This window comes from Oncorhynchus keta, chromosome 2 (assembly GCF_023373465.1).
Source record: "Oncorhynchus keta strain PuntledgeMale-10-30-2019 chromosome 2, Oket_V2, whole genome shotgun sequence".
NCBI lineage: Eukaryota > Metazoa > Chordata > Actinopteri > Salmoniformes > Salmonidae > Oncorhynchus > Oncorhynchus keta.
Genome location: NC_068422.1, coordinates 7,461,767 through 7,480,760, shown reverse-complemented (window position 1 = coordinate 7,480,760; position 18,994 = coordinate 7,461,767). Strand labels below are relative to the sequence as shown.

Below are 18,994 nucleotides of genomic sequence, written 5' to 3'. Positions count from 1 at the left end.
ATCACCAAGATACTACACCAGTACAGCTCTCTCCTCTCCTACTGTAATCACCAAGACACTACACCAGTACAGCTCTCTCCTCTCCTATTGTAATCACCAAGATACTACACCAGTACAGCTCTCTCCTCTCCTACTGTAATCACCAATATACTACACCAGTACAGCTCTCTCCTCTCCTATTGTAATCACCAAGATACTACACCAGTACAGCTCTCTCCTCTCCCACTGTAATCACCAAGATACTACACCAGTACAGCTCTCTCCACTCCTATTGTAATCACCAAGATACTACACCAGTACAGCTCTCTCCTATCCCACTGTAATCACCAAGATACTACACCAGTACAGCTCTCTCCTATCCCACTGTAATCACCAAGATACTACACCAGTACAGCTCTCTCCTTTCCCACTGTAATCACCAAGATACTACACCAGTACAGCTCTCTCCCCTCCTACTGTAATCACCAAGATACTACACCAGTACAGCTCTCTCCTCTCCTACTGTTATCACCAAGATACTACACCAGTACAGCTCTCTCCTATCCCACGTTAATCACCAAGATACTACACCAGTACAGCTCTCTCCTATCCCACTGTAATCACAAAGATACTACACCAGTACAGCTCTCTCCTCCCCCACTGTAATCACCAAGATACTCCACCAGTACAGCTCTCTCCCCTACTACTGTAATCACCAAGATACTACACCAGAACAGCTCTCTCCTATCCCACTGTAATCACCAAGATACTACACCAGTACAGCTCTCTCCTCTCCTATTGTAATCACCAAGATACTACACCAGTACAGCTCTCTCCTCTCCTACTGTAATCACCAAGATACTACACCAGTACAGCTCTCTCCTCTCCTATTGTAATCACCAAGATACTACACCAGTACAGCTCTCTCCTCTCCCACTGTAATCACCAAGATGCTACACCAGTACAGCTCTCTCCACTCCTATTGTAATCACCAAGATACTACACCAGTACAGCTCTCTCCTATCCCACTGTAATCACCAAGATACTACACCAGTACAGCTCTCTCCTCTCCTATTGTAATCACCAAGATACTACACCAGTACAGCTCTCTCCTATCCCACTGTAATCACCAAGATACTACACCAGTACAGCTCTCTCCTCCCCCACTGTAATCACCAAGATACTACACCAGTACAGCTCTCTCCTTTCCCACTGTAATCACCAAGATACTACACCAGTACAGCTCTCTCCTATCCCACTGTAATCACCAAGATACTACACCAGTACAGCTCTCTCCTATCCCACTGTAATCACCAAGATACTACACCAGTACAGCTCTCTCCTCTCCTATTGTAATCACCAAGATACTACACCAGTACAGCTCTCTCCTATCCCACTGTAATCACCAAGATACTACACCAGTACAGCTCTCTCCTCCCCCACTGTAATCACCAAGATACTACACCAGTACAGCTCTCTCCTCTCCTATTGTAATCACCAAGATACTACACCAGTACAGCTCTCTCCTATCCCACTGTAATCACCAAGATACTACACCAGTACAGCTCTCTCCTCTCCTATTGTAATCACCAAGATACTACACCAGTACAGCTCTCTCCTATCCCACTGTAATCACCAAGATACTACACCAGTACAGCTCTCTCCTCCCCCACTGTAATCACCAAGATACTACACCAGTACAGCTCTCTCCTCTCCCACTGTAATCACCAAGATACTACACCAGTACAGCTCTCTCCTATCCCACTGTAATCACGAAGATACTACACCAGTACAGCTCTCTCCTATCCCACTGTAATCACCAAGATACTACACCAGTACAGCTCTCTCCTATCCCACTGTAATCACCAAGATACTACACCAGTACAGCTATCTCCCCTCCTACTGTAATCACCAAGATACTACACCAGTACAGCTCTCTCCTCTCCTACTGTAATCACCAAGATACTACACCAGTACAGCTCTCTCCTCTCCCACTGTAATCACCAAGATACTACACCAGTACAGCTCTCTCCTTTCCCACTGTAATCACCAAGATACTACACCATTACAGCTCTCTCCCCTCCTACTGTAATCACCAAGATACTACACCAGTACAGCTCTCTCCTCTCCTACTGTTATCACCAAGATACTACACCAGTACAGCTCTGTCCTATCCCACTGTAATCACCAAGATACTACACCAGTACAGCTCTCTCCTATCCCACTGTAATCACCAAGATACTACACCAGTACAGCTCTCTCCTCCCCCACTGTAATCACCAAGATACTACACCAGTACAGCTCTCTCCCCTCCTACTGTAATCACCAAGATACTACACCAGAACAGCTCTCTCCTATCCCACTGTAATCACTCTGTTTCCTCTCCTCCCCCCTGGTTAGTCAGACAGAGAGGTATCTCTCTGCTTCCTGTCCTCCCGCCTGGCTAGTCAAACAGAGAGGTATCACTCTGTTTCCTCTCCTCCCCCCTGGCTAGTCAGACGAGAGGTATCACTCTGTTTCCTCTCCTCCTGCCTGGCTAGTCAGACAGAGAGGTATCACTCTGGTTCCTCTCCTCCCCCCTGGCTAGTCAGATGGAGAGGTATCACTCTGTTTCCTCTCCTCCTGCCTGGCTAGTCAGACAGAGAAGTATCACTCTGGTTCCTCTCCTCCCCCCTGGCTTGTCAGACAGAGAGGTATCACTCTGGTTCCTCTCCTCCCCCCTGGCTAGTCAGACAGAGAGGTATCACTCTGGTTCCTCTCCTCCCCACTGGCTAGTCAGACAGAGAGGCTCACTCAGACAGTTGAATTATTCACCAGGTGAGGATGACTCAGAGCAGGGGAGGATGAAAGGATGGAGGGAGTGGATTAGAGGACGAGTGGTACTTCAGTCTGCTCCATATGAAGTACCAGGGGATCTACTCTCTACTCCACATCGTGTGCGTGTGTGAGTGTGTGTCTGCCTGCAATCACGCGTGTGTGTGTTAGTGTATGTGAATGTTGAGTGAGTGTGTTTTTGAGTGCCAGTGTGTGTGTGTGTTTGTGTAAATGTTGAATGAGTGAGTTTGTGTGCCAGTGTGTGTCTAAAATGAGTGGGTGTCAATCTAAGAAAGTGAACCTGCCTGTACCACCAGGTTTATCAACACCTCTAGCTAAGCTACCTCAGTTGATTCCCAAATGACACTATTACCTATCTAGGGCCCTGGTCAAAAATAGTGCACTAAATAGGGTGACATTTGGGATCAGTGAGCGAGTCCCTTGATTTCCCTGACAGCATCAAACAACATTAAACTAAAGAAGTGAAGCATCTGGTTACCATCTGACGAGCACAACAACCCTCTAGTATAATGCAGGAGGACACTTCAGCATCTGGTTACCATCTGACGAGCACAACAACCCTCTAGTATAATGCAGGAGGACACTTCAGCATCTGGTTACCATCTGACGAGCACAACAACCCTCTAGTATAGTGCAGGAGGACACTTCAGCATCTGGTTACCATCTGACTAGCACAACAACCCTCTAGTATAGTGCAGGAGGACACTTCAGCATCTGGTTACCATCTGACTAGCACAAAAACCCTCTAGTATAGTGCAGGAGGACACTTCAGCATCTGGCTACCATCTGACTAAAACAACAACCCTCTAGTATAGTGCAGGAGGACACTTCAGCATCTGGTTATCATCTGACTAGCACAACAACCCTCTAGTATAGTGCAGGAGGACACTTCAGCATCTGGCTACCATCTGACTAAAACAACAACCCTCTAGTATAGTGCAGGAGGACACTTCAGCATCTGGTTATCATCTGACTAGCACAACAACCCTCTAGTATAGTGCAGGAGGACACTTCAGCATCTGGCTACCATCTGACTAAAACAACAACCCTCTAGTATAGTGCAGGAGGACGCTTCAGCATCTGGTTATTATCTGACTAGCACAACAACCCTCTAGTATAGTGCAGGAGGACACTTCAGCATCTGGCTACCATCTGACTAAAACAACAACCCTCTAGTATAGTGCAGGAGGACACTTCAGAATCTGGCTAACATCTGACTAAAACAAAAACCCTCTAGTAGTGCAGGAGGACCCTTCAGCATCTGGCTACCATCTGACGAGCACAACAACCCTCTAGTATAGTGCAGAAGGACACTTCAGCATCTGATTACCATCTGACTAACACAACAACCCTCTAGTATAGTGCAGGAGGACACTTCAGCATTTGGTTACCATCTGACTAGCACAACAACCCTCTAGTATAGTGCAGGAGGACACTTCAGCATCTGGCTACCATCTGACTAAAACAACAACCCTCTAGTATAGTGCAGGAGGACACTTCAGAATCTGGCTAACATTTGACTAAAACAACAACCCTCTAGTAGTGCAGGAGGACCCTTCAGCATCTGGCTACCATCTGACGAGCACAACAACCCTCTAGTATAGTGCAGAAGGACACTTCAGCATCTGGTTATCATCTGACTAACACAACAACCCTCTAGTATAGTGCAGGAGGACGCTTCAGCATTTGGTTACCATCTGACTAGCACAACAACACTCTAGTATAGTGCAGGAGGACACTTCAGCATCTGGTTATCATCTGACTAGCACAACAACCCTCTAGTATAGTGCAGGAGGACACTTCAGCATTTGGTTACCATCTGACTAGCACAACAACCCTCTAGTATAGTGCAGGAGGACGCTTCAGCATTTGGTTACCATCTGACTAGCACAACAACACTCTCGTATAGTGCAGGAGGACACTTCAGCATCTGGCTACCATCTGACTAGCACAACAACCCTCCAGTATAGAGCAGGAGGACACTTCAGCATCTGGTTACCATCTGACTAGCACAACAACCCTCTAGTATAGTGCAGGAGGACACTTCAGCATCTGGCTACCATCTGACTAAAACAACAACCCTCTAGTATAGTGCAGGAGGACACTTCAGCATCTGGCTAACATCTGACTAAAACAACAACCCTCTAGTATAGTGCAGGAGGACACTTCAGAATCTGGCTAACATCTGACTAAAACAACAACCCTCTAGTATAGTGCAGGAGGACACTTCAGCATCTGGTTACCATCTGACTAGCACAACAACCCTCTAGTATAGTGCAGGAGGACACTTCAGCATCTGGTTACCATCTGACTAGCACAACAACCCTCTAGTATAGTGCAGGAGGACACTTCAGCATCTGGTTATCATCTGACTAGCACAACAACCCTCTAGTATAGTGCAGGAGGACACTTCAGCATCTGGCTACCATCTGACTAAAACAACAACCCTCTAGTATAGTGCAGGAGGACACTTCAGAATCTGGCTAACATCTGACTAAAACAACAACCCTCTAGTATAGTGCAGGAGGACACTTCAGCATCTGGTTACCATCTGACTAGCACAACAACCCTCTAGTATAGTGCAGGAGGACACTTCAGCATCTGGTTACCATCTGACTAGCACAACAACCCTCTAGTATAGTGCAGGAGGACACTTCAGCATCTGGTTATCATCTGACTAGCACAACAACCCTCTAGTATAGTGCAGGAGGACACTTCAGCATCTGGCTACCATCTGACTAAAACAACAACCCTCTAGTATAGTGCAGGAGGACACTTCAGAATCTGGCTAACATCTGACTAAAACAACAACCCTCTAGTAGTGCAGGAGGACCCTTCAGCATCTGGCTACCATCTGACGAGCACAACAACCCTCTAGTATAGTGCAGAAGGACACTTCAGCATCTGGTTATCATCTGACTAACACAACAACCCTCTAGTATAGTGCAGGAGGACGCTTCAGCATTTGGTTACCATCTGACTAGCACAACAACACTCTCGTATAGTGCAGGAGGACACTTCAGCATCTGGTTAACATCTGACTAGCGCAACAACACTCTAGTATAGTGCAGGAGGACACTTCAGCATCTGGCTACCATCTGACTAAAACAACAACACTCTCGTATAGTGCAGGAGGACCCTTCAGCATCTGGTTAACATCTGACTAGCACAACAACCCTCTAGTATAGTGCAGGAGGACACTTCAACATTTGGTTACCATCTGACTAGCACAACAACACTCTCGTATAGTGCAGGAGGACACTTCAACATCTGGTTACCATCTGACTAGCACAACATCACTCTAGTATAGTGCAGGAGGACACTTCAGCATCTGGCTACCATCTGACTAAAACAACAACCCTCTAGTATAGTGCAGGAGGACACTTCAGCATCTGGCTAACATCTGACTAAAACAACAACCCTCTAGTATAGTGCAGGAGGACACTTCAGCATCTGGTTATCATCTGACTAGCACAACAACCCTCTAGTATAGTGCAGGAGGACACTTCAGCATCTGGCTACCATCTGACTAGCACAACAACCCTCTAGTATAGTGCAGGAGGACACTTCAGCATCTGGTTATCATCTGACTAAAACAACAACCCTCTAGTATAGTGCAGGAGTACACTTCAGAATCTGGCTAACATCTGACTAAAACAACAACCCTCTAGTAGTGCAGGAGGACCCTTCAGCATCTGGCTACCATCTGACGAGCACAACAACCCTCTAGTATAGTGCAGAAGGACACTTCAGCATCTGGTTATCATCTGACTAGCACAACAACCCTCTAGTATAGTGCAGGAGGACACTTCAGCATTTGGTTACCATCTGACTAGCACAACAACACTCTCGTATAGTGCAGGAGGACGCTTCAGCATCTGGTTAACATCTGACTAGCACAACAACCCTCTAGTATAGTGCAGGAGGACACTTCAACAATTGGTTACCATCTGACTAGCACAACAACACTCTCGTATAGTGCAGGAGGACACTTCAACATCTGGTTACCATCTGACTAGCACAACAACACTCTAGTATAGTGCAGGAGGACACTTCAGCATCTGGCTACCATCTGACTAAAACAACAACCCTCTAGTATAGTGCAGGAGGACACTTCAGCATCTGGCTAACATCTGACTAAAACAACAACCCTCTAGTATAGTGCAGGAGGACACTTCAGCATCTGGTTATCATCTGACTAGCACAACAACCCTCTAGTATAGTGCAGGAGGACACTTCAGCATCTGGCTACCATCTGACTAAAACAACAACCCTCTAGTATAGTGCAGGAGGACACTTCAGAATCTGGCTAACATCTGACTAAAACAACAACCCTCTAGTAGTGCAGGAGGACGCTTCAGCATTTGGTTACCATCTGACTAGCACAACAACACTCTAGTATAGTGCAGGAGGTCACTTCAGCATCTGGTTATCATCTGACTAGCACAACAACCCTCTAGTATAGTGCAGGAGGACACTTCAGCATTTGGTTACCATCTGACTAGCACAACAACACTCTCGTATAGTGCAGGAGGACACTTCAGCATCTGGTTAACATCTGACTAGCACAACAACCCTCTAGTATAGTGCAGGAGGACACTTCAACATCTGGTTACCATCTGACTAGCACAACAACACTCTAGTATAGTGCAGGAGGACACTTCAGCATCTGGTTACCATCTGACTAGCACAACAACACTCTAGTATAGTGCAGGAGGACACTTCAGCATCTGGCTACCATCTGACTAAAACAACAACCCTCTAGTATAGTGCAGGAGGACACTTCAGCATCTGGCTAACATCTGACTAAAACAACAACCCTCTAGTATAGTGCAGGAGGACACTTCAGCATTTGGTTACCATCTGACTAGCACAACAACACTCTCGTATAGTGCAGGAGGACACTTCAGCATCTGGTTAACATCTGACTAGCACAACAACCCTCTAGTATAGTGCAGGAGGACACTTCAACATCTGGTTACCATCTGACTAGCACAACAACACTCTAGTATAGTGCAGGAGGACACTTCAGCATCTGGCTACCATCTGACTAAAACAACAACCCTCTAGTATAGTGCAGGAGGACACTTCAGCATCTGGCTAACATCTGACTAAAACAACAACCCTCTAGTATAGTGCAGGAGGACACTTCAGCATCTGGTTATCATCTGACTAGCACAACAACCCTCTAGTATAGTGCAGGAGGACACTTCAGCATCTGGCTACCATCTGACTAAAACAACAACGATCTAGTATAGTGCAGGAGGACACTTCAGAATCTGGCTAACATCTGACTAAAACAACAACCCTCTAGTAGTGCAGGAGGACGCTTCAGCATTTGGTTACCATCTGACTAGCACAACAACACTCTAGTATAGTGCAGGAGGTCACTTCAGCATCTGGTTATCATCTGACTAGCACAACAACCCTCTAGTATAGTGCAGGAGGACGCTTCAGCATTTGGTTACCATCTGACTAGCACAACAACACTCTCGTATAGTGCAGGAGGACACTTCAGCATCTGGTTAACATCTGACTAGCACAACAACCCTCTAGTATAGTGCAGGAGGACACTTCAACATTTGGTTACCATCTGACTAGCACAACAACACTCTCGTATAGTGCAGGAGGACACTTCAACATCTGGTTACCATCTGACTAGCACAACAACACTCTAGTATAGTGCAGGAGGACACTTCAGCATCTGGCTACCATCTGACTAAAACAACAACCCTCTAGTATAGTGCAGGAGGACACTTCAGCATCTGGCTAACATCTGACTAAAACAACAACCCTCTAGTATAGTGCAGGAGGACACTTCAGCATCTGGTTATCATCTGACTAGCACAACAACCCTCTAGTATAGTGCAGGAGGACACTTCAGCATCTGGCTACCATCTGACTATCACAACAACCCTCTAGTATAGTGCAGGAGGACACTTCAGCACAACAACCCTCTAGTATAGTGCAGGAGGACACTTCAGAATCTGGCTAACATCTGACTAAAACAACAACACTCTCGTATAGTGCAGGAGGACCCTTCAGCATCTGGTTAACATCTGACTAGCACAACAACCCTCTAGTATAGTGCAGGAGGACACTTCAACATTTGGTTACCATCTGACTAGCACAACAACACTCTCGTATAGTGCAGGAGGACACTTCAACATCTGGTTACCATCTGACTAGCACAACATCACTCTAGTATAGTGCAGGAGGACACTTCAGCATCTGGCTACCATCTGACTAAAACAACAACCCTCTAGTATAGTGCAGGAGGACACTTCAGCATCTGGCTAACATCTGACTAAAACAACAACCCTCTAGTATAGTGCAGGAGGACACTTCAGCATCTGGTTATCATCTGACTAGCACAACAACCCTCTAGTATAGTGCAGGAGGACACTTCAGCATCTGGCTACCATCTGACTAGCACAACAACCCTCTAGTATAGTGCAGGAGGACACTTCAGCATCTGGTTATCATCTGACTAAAACAACAACCCTCTAGTATAGTGCAGGAGGACACTTCAGAATCTGGCTAACATCTGACTAAAACAACAACCCTCTAGTAGTGCAGGAGGACCCTTCAGCATCTGGCTACCATCTGACGAGCACAACAACCCTCTAGTATAGTGCAGAAGGACACTTCAGCATCTGGTTATCATCTGACTAACACAACAACCCTCTAGTATAGTGCAGGAGGACACTTCAGCATTTGGTTAACATCTGACTAGCACAACAACACTCTAGTATAGTGCAGGAGGTCACTTCAGCATCTGGTTATCATCTGACTAGCACAACAACCCTCTAGTATAGTGCAGGAGGACACTTCAGCATTTGGTTACCATCTGACTAGCACAACAACACTCTCGTATAGTGCAGGAGGACGCTTCAGCATCTGGTTAACATCTGACTAGCACAACAACCCTCTAGTATAGTGCAGGAGGACACTTCAACAATTGGTTACCATCTGACTAGCACAACAACACTCTCGTATAGTGCAGGAGGACACTTCAACATCTGGTTACCATCTGACTAGCACAACAACACTCTAGTATAGTGCAGGAGGACACTTCAGCATCTGGCTACCATCTGACTAAAACAACAACCCTCTAGTATAGTGCAGGAGGACACTTCAGCATCTGGCTAACATCTGACTAAAACAACAACCCTCTAGTATAGTGCAGGAGGACACTTCAGCATCTGGTTATCATCTGACTAGCACAACAACCCTCTAGTATAGTGCAGGAGGACACTTCAGCATCTGGCTACCATCTGACTAAAACAACAACCCTCTAGTATAGTGCAGGAGGACACTTCAGAATCTGGCTAACATCTGACTAAAACAACAACCCTCTAGTAGTGCAGGAGGACGCTTCAGCATTTGGTTACCATCTGACTAGCACAACAACACTCTAGTATAGTGCAGGAGGTCACTTCAGCATCTGGTTATCATCTGACTAGCACAACAACCCTCTAGTATAGTGCAGGAGGACACTTCAGCATTTGGTTACCATCTGACTAGCACAACAACACTCTCGTATAGTGCAGGAGGACACTTCAGCATCTGGTTAACATCTGACTAGCACAACAACCCTCTAGTATAGTGCAGGAGGACACTTCAACATTTGGTTACCATCTGACTAGCACAACAACACTCTCGTATAGTGCAGGAGGACACTTCAACATCTGGTTACCATCTGACTAGCACAACAACACTCTAGTATAGTGCAGGAGGACACTTCAGCATCTGGCTACCATCTGACTAAAACAACAACCCTCTAGTATAGTGCAGGAGGACACTTCAGCATCTGGCTACCATCTGACTAAAACAACAACCCTCTAGTATAGTGCAGGAGGACACTTCAGCATCTGGCTACCATCTGACTAAAACAACAACCCTCTAGTATAGTGCAGGAGGACACTTCAGCATCTGGCTAACATCTGACTAAAACAACAACCCTCTAGTATAGTGCAGGAGGACACTTCAGCATCTGGTTATCATCTGACTAAAACAACAACCCTCTAGTATAGTGCAGGAGGACACTTCAGAATCTGGCTAACATCTGACTAAAACAACAACCCTCTAGTAGTGCAGGAGGACCCTTCAGCATCTGGCTACCATCTGACGAGCACAACAACCCTCTAGTATAGTGCAGGAGGACACTTCAGCATTTGGTTACCATCTGACTAGCACAACAACACTCTAGTATAGTGCAGGAGGACACTTCAGCATCTGGTTATCATCTGACTAGCACAACAACCCTCTAGTATAGTGCAGGAGGACACTTCAGCAATTGGTTACCATCTGACTAGCACAACAACCCTCTAGTATAGTGCAGGAGGACGCTTCAGCATTTGGTTACCATCTGACGAGCACAACAACCCTCTAGTATAGTGCAGGAGGACACCTCAGCATCTGGCTACCATCTGACTAAAACAACAACCCTCTAGTATAGTGCAGGAGGACACTTCAGCATCTGGTTATCATCTGACTAGCACAACAACCCTCTAGTATAGTGCAGGAGGACACTTCAGCATCTGATTACCATCTGACTAGCACAACAACCCTCTAGAATAGTGCAGGAGGACACTTCAGCATCTGGTTACCATCTGACTAGCACAACAACCCTCTAGTATAGTGCAGGAGGACACTTCAGCATCTGGTTATCATCTGACTAGCACAACAACCCTCTAGTATAGTGCAGGAGGACACTTCAGCATCTGGCTACCATCTGACTAAAACAACAACCCTCTAGTATAGTGCAGGAGGACACTTCAGCATCTGGTTATCATCTGACTAACACAACAACCCTTAGTATAGTGCAGGAGGACGCTTCAGCATCTGGCAACCATCTGACTAGCACAACAACCCTCTAGTATAGTGCAGAAGGACACTTCAGCATCTGGTTATCATCTGACTAACACAACAACCCTCTAGTATAGTGCAGGAGGACACTTTAGCATTTGGTTACCATCTGACTAGCACAACAACCCTCTAGTATAGTGCAGTAGGACACTTCAGCATCTGGTTATCATCTGACTAGCACAACAACCCTCTAGTATAGTGCAGGAGGACACTTCAGCATCTGGCTACCATCTGACTAAAACAACAACCCTCTAGTATAGTGCAGGAGGACACTTCAGCATCTGGTTACCATCTGACTAGCACAACAACCCTCTAGTATAGTGCAGGAGGACACTTCAACATCTGGTTATCATCTGACTAGCACAACAACCCTCTAGTATAGTGCAGGAGGACACTTCAGCATCTGGTTATCATCTGACTAGCACAACAACCCTCTAGTATAGTGCAGGAGGACGCTTCAGCATCTGTTTACCATCTGACTAGCACAACAACCCTCTTTTGTATATACAGTGGGGAGAACAAGTATTTGATACACTGCTGATTTTGCAGGTTTTCCTACTTACAACGCATGTAGAGGTCTCTAATGTTTTATTATAGGTACACTTCAACCGCGAGAGATCGAATCTAAAACAAAAATCCAGAAAATCACATTCTATGATTTTTAAGTAATTCATTTGCATTTTATTGCATGACATAAGTATTTGATCGCCGACCAACCAGTAAGAATTCCGGCTCTCACAGACCTGTTAGTTTTTCTTTAAGAATCCCTCCTGTTCTTCACTCATTACCTGTATTAACTGCACCTGTTTGAACTCATTACCTGTATAAAAGACACCTGTCCACACACTCAATCAAACAGACTCCAACCTCTCCACAATGGCCAAGACCAGAGAGATGTGTAAGGATATCAGGGATAAAATTGTAGACCTGCACAAGGCTGGGATGGGCTACAGGACAATAGGCAAGCAGCTTGGTGAGAAGGCAACAACTGTTGGCACAATTATTAAAAATGGAAAAAGTTCAAAATGACGGTCAATCACCCTCGGTCTGGGGCTCCATGCAAGATCTCACCTCGTGGGGCATCAATGATCATGAGGAAGGTAAGGGATCAGCCCAGAACTACACGGCAGGACCTGGTCAATGACCTGAAGAGAGCTGGGACCACAGTCTCGAAGAAAACCGTTAGTAACACACTACGCCGTCATGGATTAAAATCCTGCAGCGCACGCCAGCGCATGTCCAGGCCCGTCTGAAGTTTGCCAATGACCATCTTGATGATCCAGAGGAGGAATGGGAGAAGGTCATGTGGTCTGATGAGACAAAAAAATATAGCTTTTTGGTGTAAACTCCACTCGCCGTGTTTGGAGGAAGAAGAATGATGAGTACAACCCCAAGAACACCATCCCAATCGTGAAGCATGGAGGTGGAAACATCATTCTTTGGGGATGCTTTTCTGCAAAGGGCACAGGACGACTGCACCGTATTGAGGGGAGGATGGATGGTGCCATGTATCGAGAGATTTTGGCCAACAACCTCCTTCCCTCAGTAAGAGCAATGAAGATGGGTCGTATCTGGGTCTTCCAGCATGACAATGACCCAAAACACACAGCCAGGGCAACTAAGGAGTGGCTCTGTAAAAAGCATCTCAAGGTCCTGGAGTGGCCTAGCCAGTCTCCAGACCTGAACCCAATAGAACATCTATGGAGGGAGCTGAAAGTCCGTATTGCCCAGCGACAGCCCCGAAACCTGAAGGATTTGGAGAAGGTCTGTATGGAGGAGGGGGCCAAAATCCCTTCTGCAGTGTGTGCAAACCTGGTCAAGAACTACAGGAAACGTATGATCCTGTTCCCAAGAAAGCTACGGTAACTGAGCTAAATGACTACCGCCCCGTAGCACTCACTTCCGTCATCATGAAGTGCTTTGAGAGACTAGTCAAGGTCCATATCACCTCCACCCTACCTGACACCCTAGACCCACTCCAATTTGCTTACTGCCCAAATAGGTCCACAGACGATGCAATCTCAACCACACTGCACACTGCCCTAACCCATCTGGACAAGAGGAATACCTATGTGAGAATGCTGTTTATCGACTACAGCTCGGCATTCAACACCATAGTACCCTCCAAGCTCGTCATCAAGCTCAAGACCCTGGGTCTCGACTCAGCCCTGTGCAACTGGGTACAGGAATTCCTGACGGGCCGCCCCCAGGTGGTGAGGGTAGGCAACAACATCTCCACCCCGCTGATCCTCAACACTGGGGCCCCACAAGGGTGCGTTCCGAGCCCTCTCCTGTACTCCCTGTTCACCCACGACTGCGTGGCCACGCACGCCTCCAACTCAATCATCAAGTTTGTGGACGACACAACAGTGGTAGGCTTGATTACCAACAACGACGAGACGGCCTACAGGGAGGAGGTGAGGGCCCTCGGAGTGTGGTGTCAGGAAAATAACCTCACACTCAACGTCAACAAAACTAAGGAGATGATTGTGGACTTCAGGAAACAGCAGAGGGAACACCCCCCTATCCACATAGATGGAACAGTAGTGGAGAGGGTAGTAACTTTTAAGTTCCTCGGCATACACATCACAGACAAACTGAATTGGTCCACTCACACAGACAGCATCGTGAAGAAGGCGCAGCAGCGCCTCTTCAACCTCAGGAGGCTGAAGAAATTCAGCTTGTCACCAAAAGCACTCACAAACTTCTACAGATGCACAATCGAGAGCATCCTGGCTAGCTGTATCACCGCCTGGTACGGCAACTGCTCCGCCCACAACCGTAAGGCTCTCCAGAGGGTAGAGGTCTGCACAACGCATCACCGGGGGCAAACTACCTGCCCTCCAGGACACCTACACCACCCGATGTTACAGGAAGGCCATAAAGATCATCAAGGACAACAACCACCCGAGCCACTGCCCGTTCACCCCGCTATCATCCAGAAGGCGAGGTCAGTACAGGTGCATCAAAGCTGGGACCGAGAGACTGAAAAACAGCTTCTATCTCAAGGCCATCAGACTGTTAAACAGCCACCACTAACATTGAGTGGCTGCTGCCAACACACTGACACTGACTCAACTCCAGCCACTTTAATAATGGGAATTGATGGGAAATGATGTAAAATATATCACTTGCCACTTTAAACAATGCTACCAAATATAATGTTACATAACCTACATTATTCATCTCATATGCATACGTATATACTGTACTCTATATCATCTACTGCATCCTTACGTAATACATGTATCACTAGCCACTTTAACTATGCCACTTTGTTTACATACCCATCTCATATGTATATACTGTACTCGATACCAGCTACTGTATCTTGCCTATGCTGCTCTGTACCATCACTCAATCATATATCTTTATGTACATATTCTTTATCCCCTTACACTGTGTATAAGACAGTAGTTTTGGATTTTTTTTTGGAACTAGAAGCACAAGCATTTCGCGACACTTGCATTAACATCTGCTAACCATGTGTATGTGACAAATACAATTTGATTGGATTTGATTTGATTTGTGTAATTGCAAACAAAGGTTTCTCCACCAAATATTAAGTTCTGCTTTTCTGATGTATCAAAAACTTATGTCATGCAATAAAATGCAAATGAATTACTTGAAAATCATACAATGTGATTTTCTGGATTTTTGTTTTAGATTACGTCTCTCACAGTTGATGTGGAATGATGAAAATTACAGACCTCTACATGCTTTGTAAGTAGGGAAACCTGCAAAATCGGCAGTGAATAAAATACTTGTTCTCCCCACTGTAAGAAATGTTAAGTCGTGACCATTCCTACTTTTGTGGCAGACAATTTGTTCTCTCTCCCATACTCTCTCTCCCTCCTTCCCCCACACTCTCTCCCTTCCTCACCCACATTCACTCTCTCTGTCCCTCCACTCTCTCCCTCTGTCTCTCTCGGAGAGGTGTCTGTCAACGTGTATTATATCTAGACTGAGGAGAGAGGTGTCTGTCCATGTCTGTTATATTTAGACAGAGGAGAGAGGTGTCTGTCCATGTCTGTTATATTTAGACAGAGGAGAGAGGTGTCTGTCCATGTCTGTTATATCTAGACTGAGGAGAGTGGTGTGTGTCCATGTGTATTATATCTAGACTGAGGAGAGAGGTGTCTGTCCATGTGTATTATATCTAGACTGAGGAGAGGTGTCTGTCCATGTGTGTTATATCTAGACTGAGGAGAGAGGTGTCTGTCCATGTGTGTTATATCTAGACTGAGGAGAGAGGTGTCTGTCCATGTGTATTATATCTAGACTGAGGAGAGAGGTGTCTGTCCATGTCTGTTATATCTAGACTGAGGAGAGGTGTCTGTCCATGTGTGTTATATCTAGACTGAGGAGAGAGGTGTCTGTCCATGTGTATTATATCTAGACTGAGGAGAGAGGTGTCTGTCCATGTGTATTATATCTAGACTGAGGAGAGAGGTGTCTGTCCATGTCTGTTATATCTAGACTGAGGAGAGGTGTCTGTCCATGTGTGTTATATCTAGACTGAGGAGAGAGGTGTCTGTCCATGTGTATTATATCTAGACTGAGGAGAGAGGTGTCTGTCCATGTGTATTATATCTAGACTGAGGAGAGAGGTGTCTGTCCATGTCTGTTATATCTAGACTGAGGAGAGGTGTCTGTCCATGTGTGTTATATCTAGACTGAGGAGAGAGGTGTCTGTCCATGTGTGTTATATCTAGACTGAGGAGAGAGGTGTCTGTCCATGTGTATTATATCTCGACTGAGGAGAGAGGTGTCTGTCCATGTGTATTATATCTCGACTGAGGAGAGAGGTGTCTGTCCATGTGTATTATATCTCGACTGAGGAGAGAGGTGTCTGTCCATGTCTGTTATATCTAGACTGAGGAGAGAGGTGTCTGTCCATGTGTATTATATCTAGACTGAGGAGAGAGGTGTCTGTCCATGTCTGTTATATCTAGACTGAGGAGAGAGGTGTCTGTCCATGTGTATTATATCTAGACTGAGGAGAGAGGTGTCTGTCCATGTGTGTTATATCTAGACTGAGGAGAGAGGTGTCTGTCAATGTGTATTATATCTAGACTGAGGAGACAGGTGTCTGTCAATGTGTATTATATCTAGACTGAGGTGAGAGGTGTCTGTCCATGTGTATTATATCTAGACTGAGGAGAGAGGTTTCTGTCCATGTGTGTTATATCTAGACTGAGGAGAGAGGTGTCTGTCAATGTGTATTATATCTAGACTGAGGAGAGAGGTGTCTGTCAATGTGTATTATATCTAGACTGAGGAGAGAGGTGTCTGTCCATGTGTATTATATCTAGACTGAGGAGAGAGGTGTCTGTCAATGTGTATTATATCTAGACTGAGGAGAGAGGTGTCTGTCCATGTGTATTATATCTAGACTGAGGAGAGAGGTGTCTGTCCATGTGTATTATATCTAGACTGAGGAGAGAGGTGTCTGTCCATGTGTGTTATATCTAGACTGAGGAGAGAGGTGTCTGTCCATGTGTGTTATATCTAGACTGAGGAGAGAGGTGTCTGTCCATGTGTGTTATATCTAGACTGAGGAGAGAGGTGTCTGTCCATGTCTGTTATATCTAGACTGAGGAGAGAGGTGTCTGTCCATGTGTGTTATATCTAGACTGAGGAGAGAGGTGTCTGTCCATGTGTATTATATCTAGACTGAGGAGAGAGGTGTCTGTCCATGTGTATTATATCTAGACTGAGGAGAGAGGTGTCTGTCCATGTGTATTATATCTAGACTGAGGAGAGAGGTGTCTGTCCATGTGTGTTATATCTAGACTGAGGAGAGAGGTGTCTGTCCATGTGTATTATATCTAGACTGAGGAGAGAGGTGTCTGTCCATGTGTGTTATATCTAGACTGAGGAGAGAGGTGTCTGTCCATGTGTATTATATCTAGACTGAGGAGAGAGGTGTCTGTCCATGTGTGTTATATCTAGACTGAGGAGAGAGGTGTCTGTCCATGTGTGTTATATCTAGACTGAGGAGAGAGGTGTCTGTCCATGTGTATTATATCTAGACTGAGGAGAGAGGTGTCTGTCAATGTGTATTATATCTAGACTGAGGAGAGAGGTGTCTGTCCATGTGTATTATATCTAGACTGAGGAGAGAGGTGTCTGTCAATGTGTATTATATCTAGACTGAGGAGAGAGGTGTCTGTCCATGTGTATTATATCTAGACTGAGGAGAGAGGTGTCTGTCAATGTGTATTATATCTAGACTGAGGAGAGAGGTGTCTGTCAATGTGTGTTATATCTAGACTGAGGAGAGAGGTGTCTGTCCATGTGTGTTATATCTAGACTGAGGAGAGAGGTGTCTGTCCATGTGTATTATATCTAGACTGAGGAGAGGTGTCTGTCCATGTGTGTTATATCTAGACTGAGGAGAGAGGTGTCTGTCCATGTGTATTATATCTAGACTGAGGAGAGAGGTGTCTGTCCATGTGTGTTATATCTAGACTGAGGAGAGGTGTCTGTCCATGTGTATTATATCTCGACTGAGGAGAGAGGTGTCTGTCAATGTGTATTATATCTCGACTGAGGAGAGAGGTGTCTGTCCATGTGTATTATATCTCGACTGAGGAGAGAGGTGTCTGTTCATGTGTATTATATCTCGACTGAGGAGAGAGGTGTCTGTCCATGTGTATTATATCTCGACTGAGGAGAGAGGTGTCTGTCCATGTGTATTATATCTCGACTGAGGAGAGAGGTGTCTGTCCATGTGTATTATATCTAGACTGAGGAGAGAGGTGTCTGTCCATGTGTGTTATATCTAGACTGAGGAGAGAGGTGTCTGTCCATGTGTGTTATATCTAGACTGAGGAGAGAGGTGTCTGTCCATGTGTATTATATCTAGACTGAGGAGAGGTGTCTGTCCATGTGTGTTATATCTAGACTGAGGAGAGAGGTGTCTGTCCATGTGTATTATATCTAGACTGAGGAGAGAGGTGTCTGTCCATGTGTGTTATATCTAGACTGAGGAGAGGTGTCTGTCCATGTGTATTATATCTGCAGATTAGGCAGTTCCCTATATTGTGCCCTTTGACCAGAGCCCTATGTGCATGACAGTATATAGAGTATAGGGTATGATTTGGGATCCGTCTCTTCTGAAGGGCTATAGCATTACTGGCTTACCTCTGAGGTCGGTCTGAGCGCGTCCTGCCTCAGTGTGTGTGTTCTGTCGGTTCATGTGCATGGACATGCTCAGCGGAGTGTGTCTCTGTTCCTCCAGGTAGGTCACGTCCTCCAGCTGAGCCCAGCTGGTGGCTGAGGGTGTGTATGAAGCGGGCAGGTG

The 18,994-nt window shown here is 45.8% G+C and overlaps 1 protein-coding gene across 1 annotated transcript in view; it reads right to left on the bottom strand.

The window, feature by feature from the left end:
* The window catches only part of LOC118380780 (protein TANC2-like), a 159,842-nt gene that overhangs the window by 69,394 nt on the left and 71,454 nt on the right, over window positions 1-18,994 (bottom strand). The window contains exon 5 of the mRNA XM_052471256.1: window positions 18,835-18,966. Within this exon, the coding sequence (XP_052327216.1) occupies window positions 18,835-18,966 (132 nt within the window). The remainder of the gene's footprint in view (window positions 1-18,834; window positions 18,967-18,994) is intronic.